Raw genomic sequence first — 27,195 nt, 5'->3', positions numbered from 1 at the left:
CTTGCTACAATTTTGTCTGTGAGAATGTATTGTTAATGACGTGTCATTTCCTGCCAGATTTAAGATCTGTGCGGTAAATGAGAACTACATCTGTTTTTTTTTTTTTACCAGACTGAGATGATATCTGGGACGCCAACATGATAAGCAGAAGAAAACAGCGCGCAACTCAACTCATGCAAACCACAGACCACAAGATCAAGTTACTGTAAAAAACAGTCAAACCGAAACTACTAAAACTTCAACACATTAATAGTTTCTTTTAAAGCTTTTATTAATGTGACATAGAATAAAAATGAATAAATACTAATAATAAATAATACCTAATGACAGATACCACTAAAACACATACATAAATACAGTATAGCTAATATAAACAGGTACTAAAATGAACGATGTATATTCCATCCCAGCTTAAAAGAATATTCCTCGTTCAGTACAAGTAAAGAACAATCGACAGCATTTGTAACATAATGTTGATTGCAATTTACCTCCGAAAATGATTCCCACTAAGTCTCACTAAGGCACTTACAGTAGAATTAAATGGGGCCAGCCCATAAACACCAAAGTACACACTGTTTCAAAAGTTTAGCCACAAGATGTAAACATTCTACGTGTTAAAACATACTTTAGTGTGATTAAATATCTGCACTACATGATTTTAGTGTGATAAAATCATTTACAGGGTTTCAGGAATTACCTCATCATGACAACAAAGTTGTAATATTTGAAATGAGTTTACACAGATAAGGTTAGGGAGTGAGTTTATCACACTAAAATCAATTAATGTCTTGTGACGTTGAAAACAGTGTGTATTTTAACGTTTATGGACTGACCCCAGTTACTTCCATTGTATGTGCTGCACTGTAACCACTATTTTCCTATTTGCTTAAACAAGGGATGACTCAACATTATGCCACACCTTAACTTGTACTAATCCCGGAACATTCCTTTAACTTGCAAAGACTATTTGCTATGGCTATTAGTAAGCCATTTTTAGGTTGCACCCTTAAAAAGTGCAAACACTGTTGTGGCTCTGCAGTTAGTTTGAGCATCCCAACCATCCCAACTTAGGCTCAACCTATGGAATGAGTTTGGGAAAAGCCTATCTGTGTGGGAAACTTATTTGAAAAGTTATCATTTTTCCAAGTCCATATAGTGATGCTAGTGGCCCCGAAATTACACACTTCACCTCTAAACTAAACTAGTTAAATTATTCCATATCATTCATCAACATTTCCATTCACTATTCAACCAATCAACAAACTGAGTACAGAAATACAGTCAACAGACTTAGTAGATAAGATTATTTAAAAGTAATGCTCTGCTGGTTGGACTGTAGGGCAGCGTTTTAAGAAAGGTTGGGTTCCTGTCATGAACGGATCTCTTGTGGGGGCCATGATTCTTCTTACTGGACTCACACAAGTCCCATTTTGAAGTCTTTACAGGACAGTTCTGCTATTGTAGCTGCCTCCTTATCAATCAATCAATCAATCAATCAATCAGCAGAGGGTATAAGGAGATCCCGTATGAAGGTTTCTTGGATGCTTTCCGTGGTACCTGGAGGCAGAGGAAGGATTGTTTTAATCCACTTTGCTTCGATACTGTATAATATAAGAAGGTCTTTGAATTAAATGACAATGATTTGTAACCTGCAATCATTTTAGATATCAAATTAAAGTATAGGTTTATTTCAACAGTGCGTGCCAGCTTTAAAACAGCTTCACTTGAGAAAAGGGTTTAAAGTTGTCAGCAAAGCATCCTTCTGTTAAAGTAGAGTTTTTCATATGAGCACACACACTTTAACATCTTTTGATGCCGTTGTTGGCATCGTGAGGGTAGCCCATGGGTTTAATGGGAAACGATGCAGAGTTTATGCCCTCATCTCACTATCTCACTCACACACACACACACACACACAACCACATATTAACACACACCTCCTCCCAGACGCGCTTCCTGTGTGATGAGTGTCTGAAGCTCTTCGTGTTTCTCAGTAAGCTGTCGCTGTTGAGTGGTGTGAAAATGTGGGGGAAACACAGAGAAAGAAAAAATTGTTAAGCGTGAGAAAACTGAAGCTTCGTTCACAATTCACGCAGTTCCCTAAGAACAACACATTTACCGTAAGGAAATACATTTGCATTTTACTTTATGAAAGCTAACAGCTCAAAACAGAATCGGGACAAGAAGGATTATGAAGCTTTATAAGAGAAGATAAAAGGGCACAAGAATGTGTTATTACTGTAAGAAGATATTTAAGAAAATCACCTGCAGGAGATACAGCTTCTCATACAGCTGTCTGTGTTTTACTGTAGCACCCCCGATTATCTCCATCCTACAGTGAACATAAGAGAAGACATTCTGTTCAGACAAAGAACCAAACAGCGAATTCAACACAGCTTGATATTAAACTCCACTAGGGGTTATTAAGACAACTGCTACTATGAAGATGGCAAACAATGAGATATGGACTATTTTAAACAGACAGCTTTTTGGACAGCATCAACAAGTTTTTACTACTTTACTACTAAGGGTTCAAACATACACAACCAGTCAAAGTTTGGACACACGACTTAATTTATGCTTCTCGTGGTCTCACAAATCTTTCATCTAAAGGCTTTAGATTTAATGCTTGTTATTATTATATTGTAGACAAATGTACATTGTGCCTAGGTGCCTAGGTATATATTATATTTATATATTTGAAGACTAGCTGGACCAAGCAGGTTGTGAAGAAAAAGAGAGAACAAGTGCCCAGCATACATGGACATACTCCTTCAATACTAGTTAAAAAGCAGGACGAACCTTATGAAGTTGGTTAAGAGTTTATAGAGCGGTAATCTATGCAAAGGAACACTGTAATAAAAATAAATGCATTGGTGCGTCCAAACTTTTGACTAATATTGTGTCCAGAATCTGTCCAAAAAGATATGCCGATGATGACTACAGATGACTATCAGTCTTACTTTAAGAAAGAGGAATTTTGAATCAGATCCTTGATTTTCTGATGAGTGAATCCTGCGGTGTATTCACTGTTGACTGTGACAATAGCATCACCTAAGACGTTTGTGAGAGAGAGAGAGAGAGAGGCTTGAAGTTATGAGGAATGACATTGACATTGGTTCTAAAGAGCAAGGAAGGCGTCTCGACAACCCACCTGTCATTAACCCACAACTCTCTGCGAGACTGTTCTCTTTTACCCAACACGCACATGAGCCCAAATCCTGCTCGGGGCTGACCGTTCTCTCATCACTGCTTGTCTACAGACAGAGAGTAAAGATCTAATCTGATAATAATCCCTCATGCGTGCGCGTAATGCCCAAATGAATGGAGAAAAGAGAATGAGATGAAGTGTTAATGAGGTTACCTGGATGTCAAACCCAAAGGTCTCATGTTCTTTTCTTCTTAAAATGACACTTTTCCTGTTAACAGGTAGAGAAGTATGAAAGAGCAGGTGAAAAGAGATAGAGAGATTTGCTTGTAGGTTGAACAAAATGACATAATAACAATAAGAAATGCAATAACTACGCTTCTTTACCATATGCAATGCTCTGTATTGTCTCGGGTCTGCTGTACCTAAAATATGACATTTCATTTTGTTAATTCAAACAGTTCTTCTGAGAATTCATCCTAAAGAAACATTAAAGATAGGCGTAATTCTGTATTATTAAAACATAGAAAAAAATTAATATTTCATTTTAATTAGCCAATGAGAAGCAAAATGAAAACTTTGAATGCTTACGTTCCGTTTAGGACTCTCTACGTTTCTTTCATGTTTGTTTTTGGTGGTTTTGTGATCATTTGTGCTCTTCTGTGTTTTGTGTTCGGTGTTCAGCAGGTTGTTAGACGCGCAGCTGCTTTTACCAAACAGTTTCCTGATGTATCGTACAGATGCTGTCATCTTCAGAGCGTGTGTTGATCTCTGCTCAGAGTTTCGCTTAGATGTCTTCTTTTACTTGAGACTCTGAGCGGATGTCATGTGATCAGAGTGAAGTCCCTGGGGCTTCTCTGCAAACTTTTTTATTTACTGAAAATCTGTCAGTGCACAATTATGAAGAAATTTGACACTGATTCCAACAAACAACAACAAACAAGCAAAAAAATAATATAGGCAATAAATATATACAATGCATGCTATATATATATATATATATATTTTATTTTATTTTTTTAAGGAATATTCCGGGTTCAATACACGTTAAGCAGCAATCAACAGCATTTGTGGCATAATGTTGATTACCACAAAAAAACTATTTAAACTTGTTCCTCTATTTCTATAAAAAAAGCCCAATCTTGGTTTACATTGAGGCACTTACAATGGAAGTGAATGGGGCCAATCTGTAAACATTCAGATACTTGCCGTTTCAAAAGTATAGCAACAAGGAGTAAACAATATGCGTGATAACATGATTCTAGTGTGATAAAATCACTCTCTAACCTTTTCTGTGTGACATTATATAAAATTATACAACTTAGTTGCCATGGAGATGTAACGCCATAAACCTTAAAACAACAGTAAAAATGACTATTTAAAAAACTTTTCAGCTTAAATAATACATATGTTTTAACTGAAGAATTAATGCTAGTACTTTTATAAAATTACAAGATTTACAGTTCTGCCTTAATTAAACCTTTTTTCTGCCTTAATTATGCTTTTTTTAAAAGAAAAGGATTGACGAGTCAAAATAATTTTTTGTGGTAATCAACATTATGCCACAAATGATGTCAACTGAGCTTAAAGGAATGTTCTAGGTTCAATCCAGGTTAAGCTCAATCGACAGCATTTGTAGCATAATGTTGATTACCACAAAACATTTATTTCAACTCGTTCCTCCTCTTTAAAAAAAGCAAAAATGGTAAGGTGACTACAATGGAAGTGAATGGGGGCCAATTTTTGGAGAGTTTAAACTCAGAAATGTGAAGCTTATAATTTAATAAATCTTTCTGTTAAAACTTGTGTATTATTTGAGCTGTAAAGTTGTTTAAATTTGCATTTTTACAAAACTTTAAACATTAAAGGTTAGTAAGTAATTTTGTCACACTAAAACGTCTTGGTTACTGTCGTAACCTCTGTTCCCTGAGTGAGGGAATGAGACGTTGTGTCGATGTGGTGACAGTAGGGGTCGCTCTTGGGAGCCCCAAACACCTCAGATCTTTGAGAATAGACGAATGAAAATTGGCGAGTGGAATTTGCATGCCACTCCCCCGGACATACGGATATAAAAGTGCTGGCTCGCAACCACTCATTCAGGTTTTGTGCTGAGGATCCGAGACAGGGTCCTGGACATTTCAGCGGGTAGTACAGCATTGTGGCAAGGGGGACACAATGTCTCATTCCATCAGGGAACAGAGGTTACGACAGTGACTGAGACGTTCCATATCTGTCACACACTAGACGTTGTGTCGATGTAGTGACACTAGGAGTCCCTATACAAAATGCCACAACAGCTGAAGTGTGTTACGTGGACTGCCGAAGCACTTGCAAGCAGGCCACTGCGTGCATAATAGTAGATGTACTCGGACTGCACGTAGCCTACCCCAACACCCCAAAAAACATTGTATATTTCTCCACATAAATGGGGGGGAGGGGCCTTTTCTTTCTATGTCTTCTCTCCACAGACTACTTTTTCGGCTGGGGCCTTTTAATGCTCATTACATGCATCAGGGAAGGTGTTCTTTTCCTTTCCTATTCTTTCAGGGGGAAAAAACCCTGAGGAGACCACATCTTGCCCGAATTGGAGGTTAACATGTGGCAAATACGTCACGTGGGCTCACAGCAGCACATGAAAGAGATGCGGCAGTAGGTCCTGCCTCGAAGGGGAGGAGCTCTACAAACACAGCGATGAGGTACGCACTTTTGTGCCGCGCTGAGTCTGTTTCTTCATCGCCGAGAACTGCTGAGTGAAGTCCTCTACAGTGTTACCGAAAAGGCAGACCTCGAGATGGGTGCCATAGGTGGCGTTCCTGGACCACAAGAGTGGACATCGTCTGCCCGAATGCCCACACCGTGACCTTCGTCGCCATGACCTTCATCACTGTGGCCGTGAGTGGCGCCCCGAACCCAGGAACCCATCGTCAAGCCGTGAGTGCTCAGGGGCCGGTGGAAGGTTCCACTCCAGCCCGACACTCGCAGTGGCCTGGGCAAGCATGGCGGTCAGCTTCGCGTCAGCCTCAGACTGGGCTGACACACCTGAAGATGCTAGCCCAGTCGAGTCCTCGGCATCCAACATCACCAAGGCACTTTCCAAAGCAGCAATCGATATCTCATCCATCTTGCGAGCTCCGAAAGAGACATTAGGCTGGTATTGAGGCGAGCTGCCTGTCTCCCAAACACACAAACAGCTTCAGGTAGTGGTTCTGGTCTCTCTCCCTACTCTGACACTCTGGTGTGCCTTTTCAGGTCTCCCTCAGCCATAATGAGAGAACAGGTGTTAGAGATAATTACAGCCCAGGGGCCGGTTGCACGAGCTACACATACGTTACAACTTAGCCTAGTTGTGGCGTAAATGGGCACTAAGTCACAATTTAAGCACTACTAAATATTTGAGCATTGCACCATTAAATTTAGGTAGGACATAACCCTATATATTAACTAAATATTTACAGTAGCCTCCATCCAGGAGTAACTGATGGAATAAAAAAGCAGACACATTAAATGACATCAATGAGTTCATGTTTTGCATGACAGGCTTCAAGCCTTTCGACACATATGATGATGTTGGCATTTGCACTCATTTACATTTTAATGAGTGAAATCATTCTAACGGTGCAGTTTTCAGGATGCGTCGCCCGGTGACAAATTTCAACATATACGAAATATATAAGATAATACAATGAATAAATGTCTATTTTTCTATGTTGTATTAGTATTTATTTATCACCCCTTTCTTAATAATAATAATAATAATAAATTTTATTTATAGGCGCCTTTCAAGACTCTCAAGGACACCTTACAGACATAATCAAGTTTACAATAAGAAAAGATAAAAACCTAAAATCACATATTCTTTATTTTAGATACAGTTGCTATGTATTGTTATTTACACAGGACATATATACTATTTATCAAATGGAGCTACTTTTATTATGTAGGCCTATCGTATTTTAATGGGGATTTAATTTATTAAAGCTGACAGTTACGGGTTTGAACATCAACCGTAACGAGATAAAACTGAAATGCTCGGCTTTTTAATACTTCCGTGTACAAATTTAAGGGCTGCTTATTGCATCAATTAAGGTAAACGTCATATTATGCGACTACGCATTATTTTAAGGAGAGCGTACACAACTAGATAAGTCTTGCCTTAAGAACAGGTGGTGCAACCAAATTTAGTTACAAACTAACTAGTAGTTACTAAACCCTTAGTGCGAACTTTACGTCCTAACTTACGTGAGAATTTACGCACAGCTGGTGCAACCCTACCCTGATGACGAGCCTTACCACTCTCCCTCTCCCTCTCCCGCAGACTGACACATGACCACGCCCCTTGCCACAGCCACCATGGCACCTTCCAAACAGCAAAATCTAATTTTAATATGATAGAATATATATAATATAAATTACATTACATGATATTATATCTTATATTTCATTTCAAATTCTATAAACTATAATCATATATAGTAGGCTATAATATAATATCACATTATATCATATCATATCATATCATATAATAATACGTAGAACGATCGTGCAAAGTAATATGCTAACAGTCGTCAGTTTGTAAGAAAACAACAACAACATTACACCCTGCTTTATAAACATTTAATCCCTGTGTCTCAAAAACCATGGCATATCATGCAAAGTCTGGAGGAGCTGTGGTTTTGCTCTAAAACAGTGGTTCTCGGGACCCACTAGGTGGCCTCAGCACACTTCCAGGGGGGCCTCAAGATCTCTGAAAATTATTTAAAATATGATAGATTATTATAATTTAAAAATAATAATTATAATTACATTTGATTTAAAATTACTGTAAATGCTAAAAAAAAAAAAATTATTATAATAAGTCCCTTCAAAAAGTTGCTTATTTATGAAGAATATACAGTTCTAGACATTTCTGGAATAACAAGTGTTAAGGAAGCATCTTGTAATTGATATATATTATTATATAAACATTATACAAACGAGAGGTTGAGAACCACTGCTCTAAAACGCCGCTCCTGTCCAGTAGGTGGTATCAAGCATCTCCTGGTTCCGCGTGCAGCAGTTCAGTCTGTTCAAGAAGAACAATCTAGGCGTCCCCCATCTGTGCTGGACAACGAAACGTAAGCGTTGTCTTTTCAATATCTTGGAAAATATATATCAAATATATATCTATCATATATATCTTTTAGTAGCTAAATTTATAAAACATATATTTTGTATCATAAAATGGCTTTAAATGTAGTTTAAAATCCGCAATATCCATGATTTCTGTTGTAATCAATGAGAATCGGCTTGCATTGGTGATGCGTGTGGTCCTGATGCTGCTTTTGTTTCTACGCGACTAGGCTTACTTACGAGCTAACGACGAACAAGAGAAAAGAAAATTGGCCCAAAAACTAGCCTCGGTATTTTAACATAAAATTATTAAGAGCTCTCGGTTGTTAGCGGTAGATGCATCACTCATTGTCGAGCTCACTGTTTGTTAGACAATTTAGACACGAATTAAATGACTATATGTCAACTGACTAGTTTATTAGACTAAAGATGAATAAAACTTAATCTCTATGTCCTTCCTAACATTGCAGGAAAATCTTAACACCGCTGTCCACCTGAGGTCCGAATAATGGCTGCCGAGACCAACTATCGCCGGACAAAACCGGGTAATGCCCATTCTGAGCTTAACGCAATAACGTTATCTTCTCTTTCTGTCTCTCTCTGTCTGTTTGTGTGTGTGTGTGTGTGTGTGTGTGTGTGTGTGTGTGTGTGTGTGTGTGTGTTTTATAATGCATGTTCGGTTGTTTTATCATTGTACACTTTTTTTTTGTTTTTTGTTTGTTTAATAAAGTAAATAATTGTTCAAAGATATGATTTAATTGTAGGTGTTAGGTCCACTGACATTGCCAGTACAAACGGAGCTGTTGGACCCACGTCACAGATTCCGGGTTTGTCTCCAAGTGCTGATATTACACCTGAAGAGAGAACTAAAGGGCGGCGTGTAGGAGTTCAGTCCTCTGACTCAGACTACATTAAACTTGCAAAACAAGGCGGACAGAAGGGTAAATGTGTCACGGAATCTTTATTTAATGCTTGTCTTAAACTTTGCTGTGACTTTAACAATGCTCGTAATGGCATACTACAGTATATGCTACTCCCACTGATGCATTTGCCATATTATGCTGCAAATGACCCACAAATTAACCTTTAACCTTATCAGCTGCGTTCTTAAGGCAGATATTATGGAAGCTGTCACATCACAGCAGGAAGATCCCCGGTTCGAGCCCCCGCGTGGGCCTTTCTATGTGGAGTTTGCATGTTCTCCATGTGGGTTTACTCCGGGTGCTCCGGTTTCAACCACAGTCCTAAAACATGCTGGTTAAGTGAATCGGAGTCTCTAAATTGCCCGTAGGTGTGAGTGAGAGTATGAATGCGTATGTCTGTGTTGTGTGACTGGCCACTTGTTCAGGGTGTTTCCATGGGATAGGCTCCAGCACTCCCTGCATAGGACAAAGGGCTATACATGGATCAATGTTTGAGTGGACTGCCAAAAATCAATATTAGGCCATGTCAATATTAGGTAATGGCATACCACAGTATGCACTGTATCAACTGCTGCATCACAGTGAGGTCATGTGAAAATGTTGCATGTTAAATTTAAAAACGTTTATGAAACATTTAGGAATGCAGAAGTAAGTGATTCGATAGCGGTGAATGGGAGATCACGGCAAATATATTTTTGGCATTAAAAGGAAAATGCCAAATCAGAAGAGAGAAGATTTACTTTCACTCTCTCAGGAGCTGTATTAGAAACCTCATCACATCTGTGGTAACTTGTTTTTTTTAACTAATTTCTGGGTAATATAATACAAAGTACACTCACCTAAAGGATTATTAGGAACACCTGTTCAGTTTCTCATTAATGCAATTATCTAATCAACCAATCACATGGCAGTTGCTTCAATGCATTTAGGGGTGTGGTCTTGGTCAAGACAATCTCCTGAACTCCAAACTGAATGTCAGAATGGGAAAGAAAGGTGATTTAAGCAATTTTGAGCGTGGCATGGTTGTTGGTGCCAGGCGGGCGGTCTGAGTATTTCACAATCTGCTCAGTTACTGGGATTTTCATGCACAACCATTTCTAGGGTTTACAAAGAATGGTGTGAAAAGGAAAAACATCCAGTATGCGGCAATCCTGTGGGCTGAAAATGCCTTGTTGATGCTAGAGGTCAGAGGAGAATGGGCCGACTGATTCAAGCTGATAGAAGAGCAACTTTGCCTGAAATAACCACTCGTTACAACCGAGGTATGCAGCAAAGCATTTGTGAAGCCACAACACGCACAACCTTGAGGCGGATGGGCTACAACAGCAGAAGACCCCACCGGGTACCACTCATCTCCACTACAAATAGGAAAAAGAGGCTACAATTTGCAAGAGCTCACCACAACTGGACAGTTGAAGACTGGAAAAATGTTGCCTGGTCTGATGAGTCTCGATTTCTGTTGAGACATTCAGATGGTAGAGTCAGAATTTGGCGTAAACAGAATGAGAACATGGATCCATCATGCCTTGTTACCACTGTGCAGGCTGGTGGTGGTGGTGTAATGGTGTGGGGATGTTTTCTTGGCACACTTTAGGCCCCTTAGTGCCAATTGGGCATCGTTTAAATGCCACGGCCTACCTGAGCATTGTTTCTGACCATGTCCATCCCTTTATGGCCACCATGTACCCATCCTCTGATGGCTACTTCCAGCAGGATAATGCACCATGTCACAAAGCTCGAATCATTTCAAATTGGTTTCTTGACCATGACAATGAGTTCACTGTACTAAAATGGCCCCCACAGTCACCAGATCTCAACCCAATAGAGCATCTTTGGGATGTGGTGGAGCAGGAGCTCGTGCCCTGGATGTGCATCCCACAAATCTCCATCAACTGCAAGATGCTATCCTATCAATATGGGCCAACATTTCTAAAGAATGCTTTCAGCACCTTGTTGAATCAATGCCACGTAGAATTAAGGCAGATCTGAAGGCGAAAGGGGGTCAAACACAGTATTAGTATGGTGTTCCTAATAATCCTTTAGGTGAGTGTATAATGTTATAAATTTACACTAAATAATTAAAGAATTGCAAATTTACTTGCTAGATTTACGCTGCGAAAGAAGAGGAAAGATGTCATCACAGTCTGTGAAAAGGGTCCATTGTTAAATTAAAGGGATAGTTCAGCCATAAATAATATTCTCTCATCATTTACTCATCCTTATGCCATCCCAGATGTGTGTGACTTTCTTTCATCTGCTGAACACAAATGAAGATTTTTAGAAAAATATATCTGCTCTGTAGGTCCATACAATGCAAGTGAATGGTGACCAAAGCTTTGAAGCTCCAAAAAAATCACAAAGGCAGCATAAAAGTAAATGGATTGAACCCCCAGAGTAGTATGGATTACTTTTACTCTGCCCTTATGTGTTTTTTGGAGCATTTTGAACACCATTAACTTGCATTGTATGGACCTACAGAGCTGAGATGAATTTAAATTTTTGGGTGAACTGTTCCTTTCAACGTTTACAGTACACAGTACACTGTGCAATATAAAGTAGGCAGTGCCTTAGCATTTGATTTCCAACATACCCATAATTGTAATCCTGCTTTTATTTTAATGTTCTGTAGGTTTGCTGTGGCACGATGACCCTGTTGAAACAAAATCCAGTTCCTACAAACCTCCTAATTGGTTCTCTGATGCACCAGATGATCAAGAGAGGTGAGAATGTGTTAGCACACAAGGTGCTGTTTTGGTTTATTGAAGCATGTGTTTGAGGACTTGGGTGTGTCATTTAGATTTAAAGAGTTATCCTAGACTTATTATAAGGGATCATCTGAATTTATTGCATTAATAAGCCATACATTTTATGTTAAAATGTTGTAAGGTCTTGTCCTGGTGAAAGAAGCTATGAAGGCATCAATTAGCCCTGATATTTAAGGCATGTTTATGTGTTATCATGCAAAGCTGTATATGATAACCAAATCTGGTCATATTCCAACAGAAGAATTTATAGAGAGATGCAAGGTTCCACCCCAAACCATCCAGTATGGATGTGTAAAACAGGGGTTCAATCATGTGATTTTATGCTTGCAGCGGAGATAAAGCAACTACCCCTGAAGGATTCGGCAAGTGTCAGTCTAAAGGGGCCGCACAACCGCTGGAGCCCCCATTTGGAACTGAAAGCTGTCCAGTTTGGGAGAGGGAGTCTGACGATAGCAAGGTGAATGGATTAGAACAGACGGTGACAGCCTGCGAGCGCATGACCATCACTTCATTAAACCTCCTGTACTTCCTCCTGCCGCAGTTAACAATCATTCAGTTGCCATCATCTTTAAGTTTTGTTTATTTTTTAGTTTTCACTTTTCTCGACTCATCTTGAATAATTTGGATAATCATGATTAGGCCATTTTCTCTCACAGGACATTATATAGGATGTTTGACAGTTTAATCCTACTAATTTAATGAAAGCGCTGTTTTTTGCCAGCTTGCTAAATGGATTCTCAGTGGTGAACTTAAAGGGACAGTTCACCAAAAAATTTAAGTTCTCTCATAATTTACTCATCCTCATGCCATCCCAGATGTGTATGAATTTATTTCTTCTCCAGAACACAAATTAAGATTTTTTTGTTTTGTAGAATATCTCAGATCTGTAGGTCCTCACAATGCAAGTGAATGGTGATTAGAACTTAAAAGCTCCAAATAAACACATAAAAGCAGCATATAAATAATCCATAGACCTCTTCAGAAGTGATATGATGAGAAACAGATCCGTTTAACAGTTGAAGTCAGAAGTTTACATACACCTTATCCAAATGCATTTAAACTCCGTTTTTCACAATTCCTGACATTTAATCGTAGAAAACATTCCCTGTCTTAGGTCAGTTAGGATCACTACTTTATTTTAAGAATGTGAAATGTTAGAATAATAGTGGAGAGAATAATTTATTTCAGCTTTTATTTCTTTCTTCACATTCCCGGTGTGTCAGAAGTTTACAGACACTTTGTTAGTATTTGGTAACATTATTTGGGAGCATTGCCTTTAAATTGTTTAACTTGGGTCAAATGTTTTGGGTATCCTTCCACAAGCTTCTCACAATAAGTTGCTGGAATTTTGTCCCATTCCTCCAGACAGAACTGGTGTGACTGAGTCAGGTTTGTAGGTCTCCTTGATCACACACACTTTTTCCAATTCTGCCCACCAATGTTCTATCGGATTGAAGTCAGGTCTTTGTGATGGTCACTCCAATACCATGACTTTGTTGTCCTTTAGCCATTCTGCCACAACTTTGGAGTTATGCTTGGGGTCATTGTCCTTTTGGAAGACCCATTTGTGACTGACCTTTAACTTCCTCGCTGATGTCTTGAGATGTTGCTTCAATATATCCACATAATTTTCCTTCCTCATGATGTCATCTATTTAGTGACGTGCACCAGTCCCTCCTGCAGCAAAGCACCCCCACAACATGATGCTGCACCCCCATGCTTCACGATTTGGATGGTGTTCTTCGGCTTGCAAGCCGCACCCATTTTCCAAGATGTTTGTCCCCATGTGCACTTGCAAACTGTAGTCTGGCTTCTTTATGGCAGTTTTGGAGCAGTGGCTTCTTCCTTGCTGAGCAGCCTTTCAGGTTATGTCGATATAGGACTCGTTTTGCTGTGGATATAGATACTTGTCTACCTGTTTCCTCCAGCATCTTCACAAGGTCCTTTGCTGTTGTTCTGGGATTGATTTGCACTTTTCACACAAACTACGGTCATCTCTAGGAGACAGAATGAGCCTCCTTTCTGAGCGGTATGATGGCTGTGTGGTCACAAGGTGTTTATACTTGCGTACTATTGTTTGTACAGATGAACGTGGTTCAGGCATTTGGAAATTGCTCCCAAGGATGAACCAAACTTGTGAAGGTCCACAATTTTATTTCTGAGGTCTTGGCTTATTCTTTTCATTTTCCCAGGATGTCAAGCAAAGAGGCACTGAGTTTTTAAAAAGTAGGTCTTAAAATACATCCACAGGTACAACTCCAATTCAGTACACCTCCTATAAGAATCTAATTGTCTGGAATTTTTCAAGCTGCTTAAAGGCACATGTAAACTTCTGACCCACTGGAATTGTGATTTAGTCAATTAAAAGTGAAACAATCTGTCTGTAAACAATTATTACTCATGTCATCCACAAAGTAGATGTCCTAAACGACTTGCCCAAAATATAGTTTGCTAATATTAAATCTTTGGAGTGGTTAAAAAATAAGTTTGAATGATTTCAACCCAAGTGTTTGCAAACTTATGACTTCAACTGTAATCTCCACTCTCAAGTAGCCCGGCTAAGCGCTCTTCTCCCTTAAGAGTTCCTCTTTGCATTCTTATTGAATATCGCCCCCTATTGGGCAGGAAGGAAAATTTATAGGAAAAAAGGAATTCAGTATTGTTCTGTTTCTCACCCACACCTATCATATAATTTCGAAGACATGAATTTAACCACTGGAGTCATATGGATTAATTTTATACTGCCTTTATGTAATTTTTGGACCTTCAAAGTTCTGATCACCATTCTCTTGCATTGCATGGATCTACAGAGCTGAAATATTCTTCAAGAAATCTTAGTTTGTGTTGAGCAGAGGAAAGAAAGTCATACACATCTGTGGTGGCATGAGGGTGAGTAAATGATGATACGTTTTCATTTTTGGGTGAACTATTTCTTTATTATGGAAAATGATTTCATGCAATAATTTGCTTGGTCTCAAGTTAGGCTGATATGAGATCAGGCAGAGATTGAGGTATAATGGCACTTTCCAACTATAAAGAACTGGTCCCTCAGGGTCTGTTCTTACAGAATGCTGACTCAAATTACTGTTGCTCTGGCTATGAGCAAATCACTCCGAGTGTCTTTGATCTGTGGTTTTCACCCCTGATCTTCATCATAAGATAAACAATGAATGGAAGCATCTCATCACATGCAGTCATTTTATTATTTTCCTTCATGCTTGACTTTTGGTTTTTTAATGATAATGTGTTCCCATGCATTGTGAGTTTCTTTTTTATTGCTGGATGGTTCTTGTCAAATCCTTTCATCTGCAGAATTGTATACCCTTCTGTTAAGCAATAATCTAGGCTTGATCTTAAAATGACGAATTTATAATATCCTCATGCAGAAGATCATCCATGCTACATCAGAGCTGCAGAAAATTTCCCTAAGCCAAAAAGAAATTGACGAGGTCAACAAGTTTAAAAAGACGTATGTCTCGTTTTACGTTTTTTGTCAAATTTGTTTATAGTCTATATAAGGTTTATAATATTTGATATGTGGTTTTACCCCACAGGTCCCATGTGAAGAAGAAAGAAACTCCAGTCAACATGTCCAAACTGTTAAGCTTTGGTTATGTTGAGGAAACTAAGACATCTCCCAATGATGATGATAATGATGCTGCTTCAAGTGAGACGGTTTTATTTTAGCATCATGACTGGTCTGAGTTTTATGTTACATTAACCACAGGAAAAGAAATGTACAATATATAGTCTTAAAACCATTTTGTGTGTATTTGATATTTTAGGCATTACCTCTGAGCAGACCTGCACCATTGAACCAGAGGATGACGTGGAATAGAAGACGTTGTTCTCCCAAAACCTTCATGAATTGTTCTTCTCGTATCCACTAGCTCTTCTGCATCAACACCCCTCTCTCTGCTTTATGCAACTCACTGAAACCATTCAGTCATTTGATAAAAATCATCATCACTCTAGTATGTTATGCTCACATATATATGGTGCTTGTGATATGAGTAACTATACCCTTAGAAAGCGGGAACAAGTCCCTAAAAGCAAACTACAGGGCATGTGCACCACGAAATAAATCCATGATGCATTGAGCATTGATGCCAAGGTGGAGCAAAATTGTCAGAATTTCTTAGTATTAATTTGAGAACTCACTCATGGCACACCCATGTGCCAATACCTTAGGAACACTTGAGATGGTACACATGATCCACATATTACACATAGACAGGTAGGATGTACTTATCCCACGTTAAACAGCCTTGTCCCACCTCACATTGTCCAAGAAGACGTGTATGAGCTGCAAACCCTTATCACATTCTCCATGGCTGTTTCTCAGTCTGGCTTGAATATTTTTGAGTGCTCTTATGCCCCTTATAGTTGGCTAGTTGAGCACATTCTTGGCTTACAAGAAGGCCATTACACTAAATGATTCCATGAAATAAGGTGATACCCTTAGTAAGGGATCTGAGAAAGGAAGTGGGTTCAAGGAGTTTGAGATTGCGAATGTCTGTTTTGTTGTTAGAGTTGATGTTATAGTGAATACTAAGCTCAGATTTAGTTGTTCTGCTGTTATATGCTGTATAATTTTGTTTTCTCCCTTAAAAACTGTTTACAATTGCTGTTGATTAATGTCTATAAATGATAACCGAATAAATTTGCATGTGCATGAAGTGGTTTTGAAGTGATTGCTTCAAAGGTTGGTCATTTTTACACCGTTTTGGTTTTGTAATCAGTCAACCAAAAATGCTCTTAAAATAGGGTGTTTCAGACCTAAAAATTTGCAAAAATGTTTAAAGATCAAAACCTTTTTATACTAAAAAATATGTTAGAAATATGCCAAGTGTGAAGGTGAGGCAAATGTGGTGGTCTGTCATATCCCAACAGGAAGGAATTAAAAGTCTTAAAGGGGCTGGGCAACAAGAATTGTGACAAACTTTATTAAATATGAATGGAAGATAAGCAGAAATGGAGGTAATCTAATAGTTTAGAATGGGATGCAAAGGCTGCAGATCCAGACCTAGGTGGATTGATGACAGTTCTACTCAATCGTAATAGCACATAGTCTACCGTATTTATATATATATATATATTAGGGCTGTCAATTACTTAACATTTTTAATAGAATTAATTACATGGTGTCCTGATTAATTAATTGCATTGACAAATATTGACCCTTCTTTGTGCTACTATTTTATTACAATAGTCAATAGCCTGCGCATGCATCAGCGACGCACAGAGCCGAGGACCAGAACGTTCCACCACGCAGACCCCTGAAGTATAATTTGGCCTATAGTATACTGTTCTGACAGTCAGCGGATACGAACACGTTCGACACATGCCCACTACTGCTGCTTAGTCCTTTGTGATAATAAGATAGTCCTTTTAGTACAGTCAATGGGCACCGCATGTGGCGACAATATGCACAGATGAGGGCCGTGTCCTCGGGTCAAGAAAATCTGGGCCGTGCTTCGTCAGGCCGCGCCATGTGCTGATGACGAAATTTGCGTTGCGCATACCGTGTGCGGAGCGATAAGCAACTCGAACAACCAAAGTATACTCAGGAACACGTTTGATGCATGCCCAGCTCTCTCTCTTTAATGGACGTCACTGCAGGTGTGCTAGGGTACAGAGAGGGATCTGAGCATGGGTGCCATCCAGTGCCATCCCATTCAAGCAGCTCATTCCAGCCCTGAGGGCTCTTAAAGCCATCTCGCTTCTCACAGCTTATCAAGCTGAGCTGAATGAGGAGATGGGGAGGCAGATGTGGCTTTGATGGAGGATATCTACTTTATTGCGATTCTCAAACTCCATAGATCGAGGGGGGCATTTCAGAGCTGTGGCCGCAGTTTGGGTCTCGCTGTCATAGGTGAGGCTGGGTTTGTCTGCGTTTGTCAGAGAGGGAGAAGGCAGACTTCATGAATACCCCGGTGGAGCCGAAAGCCCTTTTCGAAGCCCCGGTCAATGTGCCAGCAGTGTGACATAAGGAAGAAGGATGCCTTCCCTGGAAATTCAATGCTCGAGCCCCTTAACAGACGCATTTGGGATTCCAAGCCCCTGTCAGGGGTCAAAAGTCAGGGTTTAGAAGCCAAACCAGGCCAAACCGAAACACTAAGTGTTGTGTTTCACACTTCACGCACAAGGAGTTAAAGGGAGTGTTGGCACCTGATCCCCCAGTGGATCTCAGTTTGTATCTCCCTTCTACACCCGAGAGGGTAGAAAAGAGAGAGCAGGACAGATTGGACAAGTCAGTTAAAAAATAATACACTTCTATGTGCATCTAGGCAATGGGCCGAGGGCATGGCACTTTGTGAAAACTAGATGGTACTGCAACACCATCAGTGAGTTAAATCTTCAGCGCACCGCTCACTTCTCATGCAGAGAGTTGGGGTACATGTGTAGTTCACCCCTGGTATTTATCAACAATAAAACAGGGTTATCTACTGCAATTTGCTGTGAAACCTCCACTTTTCATCAGTGTATTAAAGTCAGCAGCAGAGTGGGAGTCAGCTCAGATTTTGGAGGAATAAATAGCCTCTTCACTGAGCAAAGGAGCAATTTGGGTCAGCTACTAGGGCTTTTCTTCCAGGTATTTCATCATTCCCAAGAGAGGTGCAGGTCTTCACCCCATTCTTGTTTTGCGGTCCTTCAACTGACACCTCAGAAAGTATAAGTTAAAAATTCTCACGCTCAGAGTGCTCTCACTGATTATTATCCCAGAGACTTGTTTACATCAGAGGGGATGCATGCTCTCTGTCATTGGAGAATCCCTGCTTTCCTTCATGGGGGTCGTCTTTTTGAGTAAATTGGTGATGAAAGACCCATTACTGGGGGCACGGTGTGTGAAGGCAGAATAGTTATTGGGGTTTGGCCCGTTTGCAAAACGTGTACATAAACTTTCTGGATTTACCGACAGCATTAAAGCACTTTCAACAGTTCCTTCAAGACCACTATGTCTTGGTCTGATTGGACAACATTACAACAGTGGCAAACATAAACAGACAAGGGACACGCATTCACAGTGGCTACACAGCATGGGAGAATCCTCTATATATGGAGAGTGGAATCTTCACCCTCATGTGGCGAGTCAGCCGTGGGAGATAAAACACTCGTTGCCCTCTATTCTTCTCTCTGGCGAGAGACGGTGCTCCTATGAGTATGCATGCTTTACTGCACTACTATGCATCTCTACCACTGAGTCTACTATTTCAGAACTCTAAGAATAGAAAGATAATGCGACCACTCAGTCATACTGATCGCCCCTAACAGGAAACCTGTCGCTGGCAGAGATAATACAACTCTTGTACATTGACAGGTGAGGTGTGGCACTTCGATGTTGCCAGGGCGCATCCAGGACTGATTATTGTTCACTCATCAAATGTAATGCGGCCATATGTGGTTTTGACCTCATTCGTATGTGGTTTTTGTGATCACCAAAAACACATCTTAATACCAGATGTAAACGGGGACTTTTTTTGAGCTTCATGGGTTTAACCCCAAGGGTAATTGAAATGATTCAGAGCGAAAGGGCTGCCTCAATGCGTACGTTTGGAAATTGGGTGTGTTTGAGCAATGGTGTGCACACAGACACAGTGTTCCAGTGGCAGACGTATTGTGTACCCCTTTGAGCCAGTTGTAAGTATAGAACTGAAGCTGTTTTCGCTAAAGGGAGCTTTGTTAATGGCACTGACGACCGTGAAGTGAGTTAGTGAACTCCATGCTTTGTCGGTCCATCACTCTCGTATGCTTTACGCTGTGGATTTGTCGAGAGTGACGCTTAAACGAATCCAGCCTTTGTGCCTTAGATAATCGACTCTGCATTTAGCTGTTTCAGTCCAAGACATTTGTGTTGCACTTTCTTCAAGTTTCATAGACTGGATGTTACAGAGCTCATTGACTCATTCAGTTCTTGGTTTGGGTGGTCATTCTGCCGATTTGTAAAAACAAACACAAAAATCACATTGAAAGCACAAGTGAGTTTATGTTCCCCCCATCCATTCTTTCAGAGTTTGATTGACTGGTCTGCTTCAGACAGCATATCTGCAATACAGGAGATACTGAACGAACATGAGAAGGAGAACTTTAGAACTTTACATTTACATTTACATTTATGCATTTGGCAGACGCTTTTATCCAAAGCGACTTACAGTGCACTTATTACAGGGACAATCCCCCCGGAGCAACCTGGAGTTAAGTGCCTTGCTCAAGAACACAATGGTGGTGGCTGTGGGGATCAAACCAGCGACCTACTGATTAACAGTTGTGTGCATTAGCCCACTACGCCACCACCGTGTTCTCTTTGTAAAGAGAACACGGTTATCTGATAACAGGAGTGAGATATCTCAACACACTTCCCTCATTGAAGTTGCACGGAAGAGATTTCCTGAGAATGAAGATGGGACCTATGGCAGTGTCTTAAATAGGGAGGTGGGACTCCCTTATCACTGCTGTGATTGGTCTGTCGATTAATAGATGTGGTGTTATTGGTGCTTTCAGGGTTGGTCATGCCCTGAGGCGTGTCCCATAGTGAGATACCTCACTAAAGACATTTATTGTATTTTTTTTGCTGTTGTACCAGTTGATAAGCATAACCGAATCATCACTTTTAAACAACTTTTATGATTTATTGGAAACACTTTAAAAAAAGGTTCCATTTGTTAACATTAATTAACAAAATTAGTTAACATGAGCTAACATTGAACAATACAACAAGTATTAAATTAATTTTTGTAAACAAAAGATGGATATGTTTACATTAGTTGATGCACTATGAAGCAACATGAAATAACCTAAGGCATGAACTAATGTTAACGAATGGAAGCTTATTGTAAAACGTTATTTGCATGGTATCTTAAAAATAATTAATTTGCATAAAGCAAATCACAAAGAGTCATTGGCTTATGAGAGCTAAATTATTATTATTTGATTTTTTTACTGAAATAAAAATAAATATTTACATATGTACAAGTAATTGGATAAACTAAACTAGATTTTCATTATTTAAAATGTCAATAAAAAAATGACTACAAATTACATTTTAGATTTTCTTTTTAATACAATGTGTATTTCATAAAAGTTAGAAAATGTCACTACCCGCCTTCACTAAACATGGAAATACAAGTGAAAATACTTAGCAAACCTGAGACATTTGATGGTGTTAAACATATTTAAATCATATCAGTATAACAAATAATATAAAAATACTATAAATACACACACACACACACACACACACATATTGATGGGGACACTATACTGTATAAAAGTGTGTTTCGGATGAGATGTTAAACCGAGGTCCTGACTCTCTGTGGTCAATACAAATCCCAGGGCACTTCTTGTAAAGAGTAGGGGTGTAACCCTGGTGTCCTGGCCAAATTTCCCCCCATTGACCCTTATCTATCATGTCCCCCTAATAATCTCAAACCCTGAATTGGTACATCACTCTACTCTCCTCTCCACCAATAGCTGGTGTGTGGTGGTTGTTCTGGCGCACTATGGCTGCCATCGAATCATCCAGGTGGATGTTGTACACTGGTGGTGGTTGAGGAGATTCCCCCCTGTACTATGTAAAGCACTTTGAACTCCCAGAAAAGCACTATATAAATGTAAGGAATTATAATTATTATTATTCTTACACACATGTTGGTGCCTGCGATGGACTGGCGACCTGTCCAGGGTGTCCCCCGCCTTTCGCCCAATGTTAGCTGGGATAGGCTCCAGCCCCCCGCGACCCTGTACACAGGATAAGCGGTTGACGATGGATGGATGGATGGATGGACATGTTGGTGCGGTTATCCTTAAGAGGACTCTCCATAGACATACTGTATGAACTAGATTCTATCCCCTAAAACTAACGCTTAAAAACACTTTCTGCATTTTTACATTTTCAATAAAACATAGTTTAGTGTTTAAGCGATTTGAATTATGAGGACACTAGAAATGTCCTCGTAAACCACATTTATAGCATAATACCCTTGTAATGACCAGTTTGTAACCTAAAAAAGTCCTTGTAAACCACCCAAATCCACACGCACACGCACACACACACACACACACACACACACACACACACACACACACACACACACACACACACACACACACACACACACACACCCATGTAGTGTTTCCATGTTTTATGGGGACTTTCCATAGACATAATGGTTTTTATACCGTACAAACTTTATATTCTATCCCCTAAACCTAACCCTACCCTTAAACCTAACCCTCACAGAAAACTTTCTGCATTTTTACATTTTCAAAAAACATAATTTAGTATGATTTATAAGCTGTTTTCCTCATGGGGACCGACAAAATGTCCCCACAAGGTCAAACATTTCGGGTTTTACTATCCTTATGGGGACATTTGGTCCCCACAAAGTGATAAATACACGCTCACACACACACACACACACACACTGAACAAAAACTGAAAAGAACCTAAAAAGCAATTAAAATCCTAAAACTGAACTAATGTAAATCTAACAGTTATAGAGTGAAAACTCACAACAGATATGAAATTGAAATAAAATTCAATAACATTTAAAATACGTCCACCCCCATGGCCTGCTCCATGTAAAATAAAGCAGCTTTTATTAGGCTAGGCTGCTGCTATGACTGGAGTCTTCATCTCATGTGAGTGTACATTTTAAACTTGTTTTTCAAATGTGAGAAAAAAATACTGCACCTCAGCTATTACACCTTAATAAATAGTTATTACATTGTAATGTGTGTCGTATTTCTTCTGATAATTTCTTCTGGTTTAATCCTAGTTGTTTAACAGTCTAATTGCTAATTATATGTTTGCTTAATGAATTACAGACAAATCTATACATATTGTGCTAACATTTAGAGGATTACAGTCTTTCTTGAATTTGATTGGCCAGAGAAACAGCCTGTTCAGGGGCAGTGAGGTCACTCCCACAGGGAGAAGTCAATTTAACCACACGATGGCAATGTTGCCTAATGGCAGAAAACCCCCTCAAGAACTCATCAATTTATAATCACATGTTCTCACAAAATATTTATGTTGCACCGACTTCAACAAAGTTACAAATTTGGGCTTTGTTTTACCCAAATAGAACACTTGAAAATATATATTCAAGCAATGCAAAAGCAATGAATTTGTGGGCACCCTACACACTGGAATCTTGACATGTCCGTTTAGTGCAGTTGTTCTCAACCAGGGGGTCTGGGACCCACTAGGGGGCCTCAGCACACTTCCAAGGGGGCATCAGTTTGACTTAAAATTATTATTTAAAACAAGAAATATTAAAATAATTAAAATAATTCAACTTAATCCAAATTCTAAAAAATACTTTATTATGTATGCCTACAAATTATTAACAGACTCTTTCTAAAACTTCTAGAATCAAAAATAATCCATGATTAATTTCAAATATTGACTTTGAGGACCACTGATTTATGGCACAATTAAAGCTTGTGGCACAATTGGGGTTGTTTTCTCTCTCTCTCTCTCTCTCTCTCTCTCTCTCTCTCTCTCTCTCTCTCTCTCTCTCTCTCTCTTCGATTGGAACCCCATGCATTCGCATAATTCATGGCAACACATTTAAATGCCCTGAAACAGCATCTCTCTATGTGGAGCGTCTACGTCACGCGCTCTGACCCTCTTGCTCATGGAAGCGCGCGAGACCCAGCCGGAGCCGCCCGTTCAACGTATAAAAGCAGTTCTATAAATGATGTCATCCTATAATTTTATCTCAAATGGATATATCGGTCGCCAGGAGTAATCTGCGTTTCGGCGGTGTTGCGGTAAGTGCTGCTTATTTCGCGCAGCTCCAGTGGAGCGTTGCTAACATCTGGCGCGCGCTGGCGGCGAGAATTCAGCGCTGGATCGCGCTTGTCAAATCGGTAGATCTCGTGCATCGCTCTGTCATTTCAAACACTGCTGTAATAGTATAGACGCACGGAGAACAGTTTGCTTTTGAGTCGATGTGTTGTGCATGCTTTAACCCTTATTTTTGTCCATATGTCTTTTGTTTTCTTCATTGCAGTGGCTAACTGTGCAGAAAATATGCATTTGTCTTACAGTTACTCTTGTGTAATTGGACTGATGGCCTTGATCAATGCATACTACTGATAACTTGAGCAGGTGTAGTGTCCCCTCCACCTCTAATCGACATACCTACACCTCCCATCCTCCTCCTCATCATCAGATCTGATCCATCATCTGTCCCTCTGAACACTGACCGCATGGTGCATTTGGTCCATCTGTTCATCATATATTAACCTACAGCAGGACATTGCATGTTGCATTAGATGTAATTAAAATTGTAGATGACATCCTGAAGCCTAATAACCCACAGCCTGTGAAGTAGGCTGGTCTCCATTATGTGGACTGTTAGATGCTGTCACTGTGGGACCCATGCTGGACCACCTATAAGTCACTTTTCATGATGCATAATTGAGCATCTCTGTCCTTGCTCTCTACTCTTGCTCCAATCATTTGAGTTCGACAGTATCAAGAAGAAGCATGCCTTTCACTGTTAGGGCAGCGTGGTTGCAGTTTCAGATACCTCATCATATTGACCAGAGTTTAGATTGAATGCATGTTTGCTGCTGTGCACCATGTAATTGCTACTGTGCGGTGCTTCGCTTTGAGCAGTCCACAATTACAGTATGTAAAGATTGCGGGGACAATGCATCATCATCGTCATGCAGCAGACGTGTTCTTTGGAGACAGAGCTGTCTTTACACTGTATTGGCATGTTGTTAGGACTGTTAAAGCATCTCAGGGTGTTTCATGTGTGTATTTGTATGTGTAAAATGGACTCAGAGCCAAAACTTTGCTGTTAGATTTCTCCATTAAAGGTGAGAGAATGATCTCGTCAGATGACTCCCATAAGGAACAATCTATTACTGTTTCTTGGTCAGAACTGCAAATAGGATGGCCTGCTTGTGTTACACTCCTCACCTCTGCTATTTTTAAAGGAATAGTCCGGGTTCAATATGATTTAAGCTCAATTGACAGTATTTGTGGCATAAAGTTGATTACCACAAAAATTCATTTAGACTTGTTCCTCTATTTCTTTAAAAAAGGCAAAAATCTCAGTTACAGTGGAAGTGAATGGGGCCAATCTGTCAACGTTAAAATACTAAAATGCTTTTTCAAATGTATAGCAACAAGATGTAAACAATACGCACATTAACCTGGTTTTAATGTGAGAAAAAAATCTCTTGGTAACCTTTTCTGTGTAAAGTTACAGTATATCCAATTTTGCAACTTTGTTGCCATGATGACGCAACACCGTTAACCATAAAACCCTAAAACGTCCATAAAAATGATGATTTAAACAACTTTACAGTTTAAGTAATGCATAAGTTTATAGAGCAATTAATGTAAATGTAATCATAAAATTATGAGTTTCTGATTTCTACCTTTAAACCCTTTAAAAATTGGCCCCATGATTTTTTATTTTTTTTTGGAAACCAACATTGTCACAAATGCTGTCGATAGAGCTTCACTATTGAACCCGGAATATTCCTTTAAGACCTGTACTCTGACTGACAGTGGAGTCTTGGTAAATTCAGTGTGAAGGTGGGTGGGGCTTTTTAAGAGGATTTTTAGATTCCATTCTTATGAATGCCAGCACAGCGAGTTACTGCCATTTACAAAGTTTGTCAGCTTTAAATAATTGATTTATGTGTGGATGGTAAGTGATTTGTGGTTATTGCACATACAGTATGCATGTGTGTGTATGTACAGTATGGACTGCCTGGACATTCTTAAGATGTTGCCATCCCTTTAAAGGTGTGTATATTTTTATACTTCTATCCCAATTTAAAAGCAGAGACTATGAAACTATAAGGAAGCCAAATAAAGGGATAGTTCACCCAAAAATGAAATTTCTCTCATCATTTAAGCTACTCACCCTCATTTCATCCCAGATGTGTATGACTTTCTCTCTTCTGAAGAACACATACTGAGATTTTTAGAAGAATATCTCAGCTCATTTGGTCCATACAATGCAAGTGAATGGGTGCCAACATTTTGAAGCTCCAAAAAGCACATACAGGCAGCTTAAAAGTAATCCATATGACTCCAGTGTTTAAATCCATATCATCAGAAGTGATATGATAGATGTGAGTGAGAAACAGATCAATATTTAAGTCATTCCCCAGCCCTGACCAGTAGGTGGCAATGTGCACAAAGAATGTGATTCCCCATAAAGGAAGAATGTAAAAGTGAAAGTGAAGATTTATATTTAAAAAAGGACTTACATTTTGATCTGTTTCTCACCCACACCTATCATATTGCTTCTGAAGACATGGATTTAATCACTGGAGTCGTATGGATTAATTTTATGCTTTTAAATGCTTTCACTTGCATTGTATGGACTTAGAGTGTGAAGGCATTCTTCAAAAAATGTATTTGTTTGTGTTCTGCCGAAGAAAGAAAGTCATACACATCTGGGATGGCATGAGGGGTAGAAAATGATGAGCATCATTTATCATTAATTAGTAAGTTAACTAACCCTTTAAATTCCCTGAAACATGTCCACAATGTGGCTCTGTGGTGCTTTCAAAACATTAGGCTACTCCGTTTGTTTGAGCCTACAGTACTAGTGTAACATAAATCAAATTAAAGTACAAATAGATCATTACGGTCATCATCATCGTCATCAAATACAGCAACACATCAGTATTCCATACTGATGCTTCACTGCCATACAACCATGATATTGTCACCTGCTTGTCACAGATTACCAATTTTACAGTGCACAAGTGCTGTATGTGCATCTTAATACTCCATAACATTCATATCAAAAGGCCAATCTTCAAAATATCACTTTCTGTTATTTGGATTTTCTACTATTGTATAGAAATGCAGCTAGTTAAGATATGGATTAGACTCTTCGTTCTATCTTAAAGACACTAAAGTAATCCAGTAAGAGGAACAGAGTGCATCTGCTGATCAGGCTATTTTTGCTGTGGATTGGGGGAGGGTATTGGGAAGGGAACAGGTTGTCTTGTCATGCTGTTGCATGCTGGGATGCTAGAGCAAATGTTGGAATACATCCCTTGTTGCCCAGCCGTAATGCTGCCAAGAACTCTGATTCCAGGTTTTGTGCGCCATTCTATCAGAGTCTCGGCGATATGGCCTGAGATTTTCATGCCGTTTTCTTGGAACACCATCACAATCGACAAAAGAGTTGTGTGTTATTTGTTCGATATTAAAATACTTTCTACTATCCCAGTTTATTGTGCAGAGACAACTATAAGT

General features: G+C 39.4%; 3 protein-coding genes across 4 annotated transcripts in view; 2 read left to right on the top strand and 1 right to left on the bottom strand.

The window, feature by feature from the left end:
- Positions 1-373: 373 nt before the first annotated feature.
- LOC127654330 (uncharacterized) lies at positions 374-6,070 on the bottom strand. Its single transcript, XM_052141459.1, has 9 exons — positions 5,921-6,070; positions 3,740-3,919; positions 3,536-3,573; positions 3,365-3,419; positions 3,155-3,257; positions 2,964-3,054; positions 2,266-2,332; positions 1,938-2,004; positions 374-1,557 (listed from the first exon to the last, which is right to left on the bottom strand). The coding sequence occupies exons 1-9, from the start codon at positions 6,068-6,070 to the stop codon at positions 1,496-1,498; spliced, it is 813 nt and encodes a 270-aa protein (XP_051997419.1). The 3' UTR covers positions 374-1,495.
- Positions 6,071-8,194: 2,124 nt separating this feature from the next.
- Positions 8,195-16,623, top strand: LOC127654249 (uncharacterized protein C7orf57-like). The gene is made up of 8 exons (XM_052141361.1): positions 8,195-8,262; positions 8,728-8,802; positions 9,022-9,198; positions 11,810-11,900; positions 12,276-12,402; positions 15,332-15,414; positions 15,500-15,612; positions 15,731-16,623. The coding sequence occupies exons 2-8, from the start codon at positions 8,766-8,768 to the stop codon at positions 15,781-15,783; spliced, it is 681 nt and encodes a 226-aa protein (XP_051997321.1). The 5' UTR covers positions 8,195-8,262; positions 8,728-8,765; the 3' UTR covers positions 15,784-16,623.
- Positions 16,624-23,511: 6,888 nt separating this feature from the next.
- Positions 23,512-27,195, top strand: part of LOC127654244 (plakophilin-4-like) — a 48,146-nt gene continuing 44,462 nt past the window's right edge. For both annotated transcript variants that reach the window (XM_052141353.1, XM_052141352.1), the window contains exon 1: positions 23,512-23,723. The gene's annotated coding sequence lies outside the window, so the exon portion shown is untranslated. The remainder of the gene's footprint in view (positions 23,724-27,195) is intronic.

This window comes from Xyrauchen texanus, chromosome 13 (genome assembly GCF_025860055.1).
Source record: "Xyrauchen texanus isolate HMW12.3.18 chromosome 13, RBS_HiC_50CHRs, whole genome shotgun sequence".
NCBI lineage: Eukaryota > Metazoa > Chordata > Actinopteri > Cypriniformes > Catostomidae > Xyrauchen > Xyrauchen texanus.
The sequence above is the reverse complement of the archived record's forward strand: the minus strand, read 5'-3'. Positions and strand labels throughout refer to the sequence as shown.

Excerpts from the sequence above, each read along its gene's own strand:
- LOC127654330 (XM_052141459.1), bottom strand. The coding sequence starts at position 6,070 with ATGGGTTCCTGGGTTCGGGGCGCCACTCACGGCCACAGTGATGAAGGT. Across the intron at positions 3,920-5,920 it reads TCTCGAGGTCTGCCTTTTCG|AGATCAACACACGCTCTGAA; the intron begins GTAACACTGTAG and ends AACTCTGAGCAG. Across the intron at positions 3,055-3,154 it reads GAGTTGTGGGTTAATGACAG|GTGATGCTATTGTCACAGTC; the intron begins GTGGGTTGTCGA and ends CAAACGTCTTAG.
- LOC127654249 (XM_052141361.1), top strand. The coding sequence starts at position 8,766 with ATGGCTGCCGAGACCAACTATCGCCGGACAAAACCGG. Across the intron at positions 8,803-9,021 it reads CTATCGCCGGACAAAACCGG|GTGTTAGGTCCACTGACATT; the intron begins GTAATGCCCATT and ends ATTTAATTGTAG. Across the intron at positions 12,403-15,331 it reads GGGAGTCTGACGATAGCAAG|AAGATCATCCATGCTACATC; the intron begins GTGAATGGATTA and ends ATCCTCATGCAG.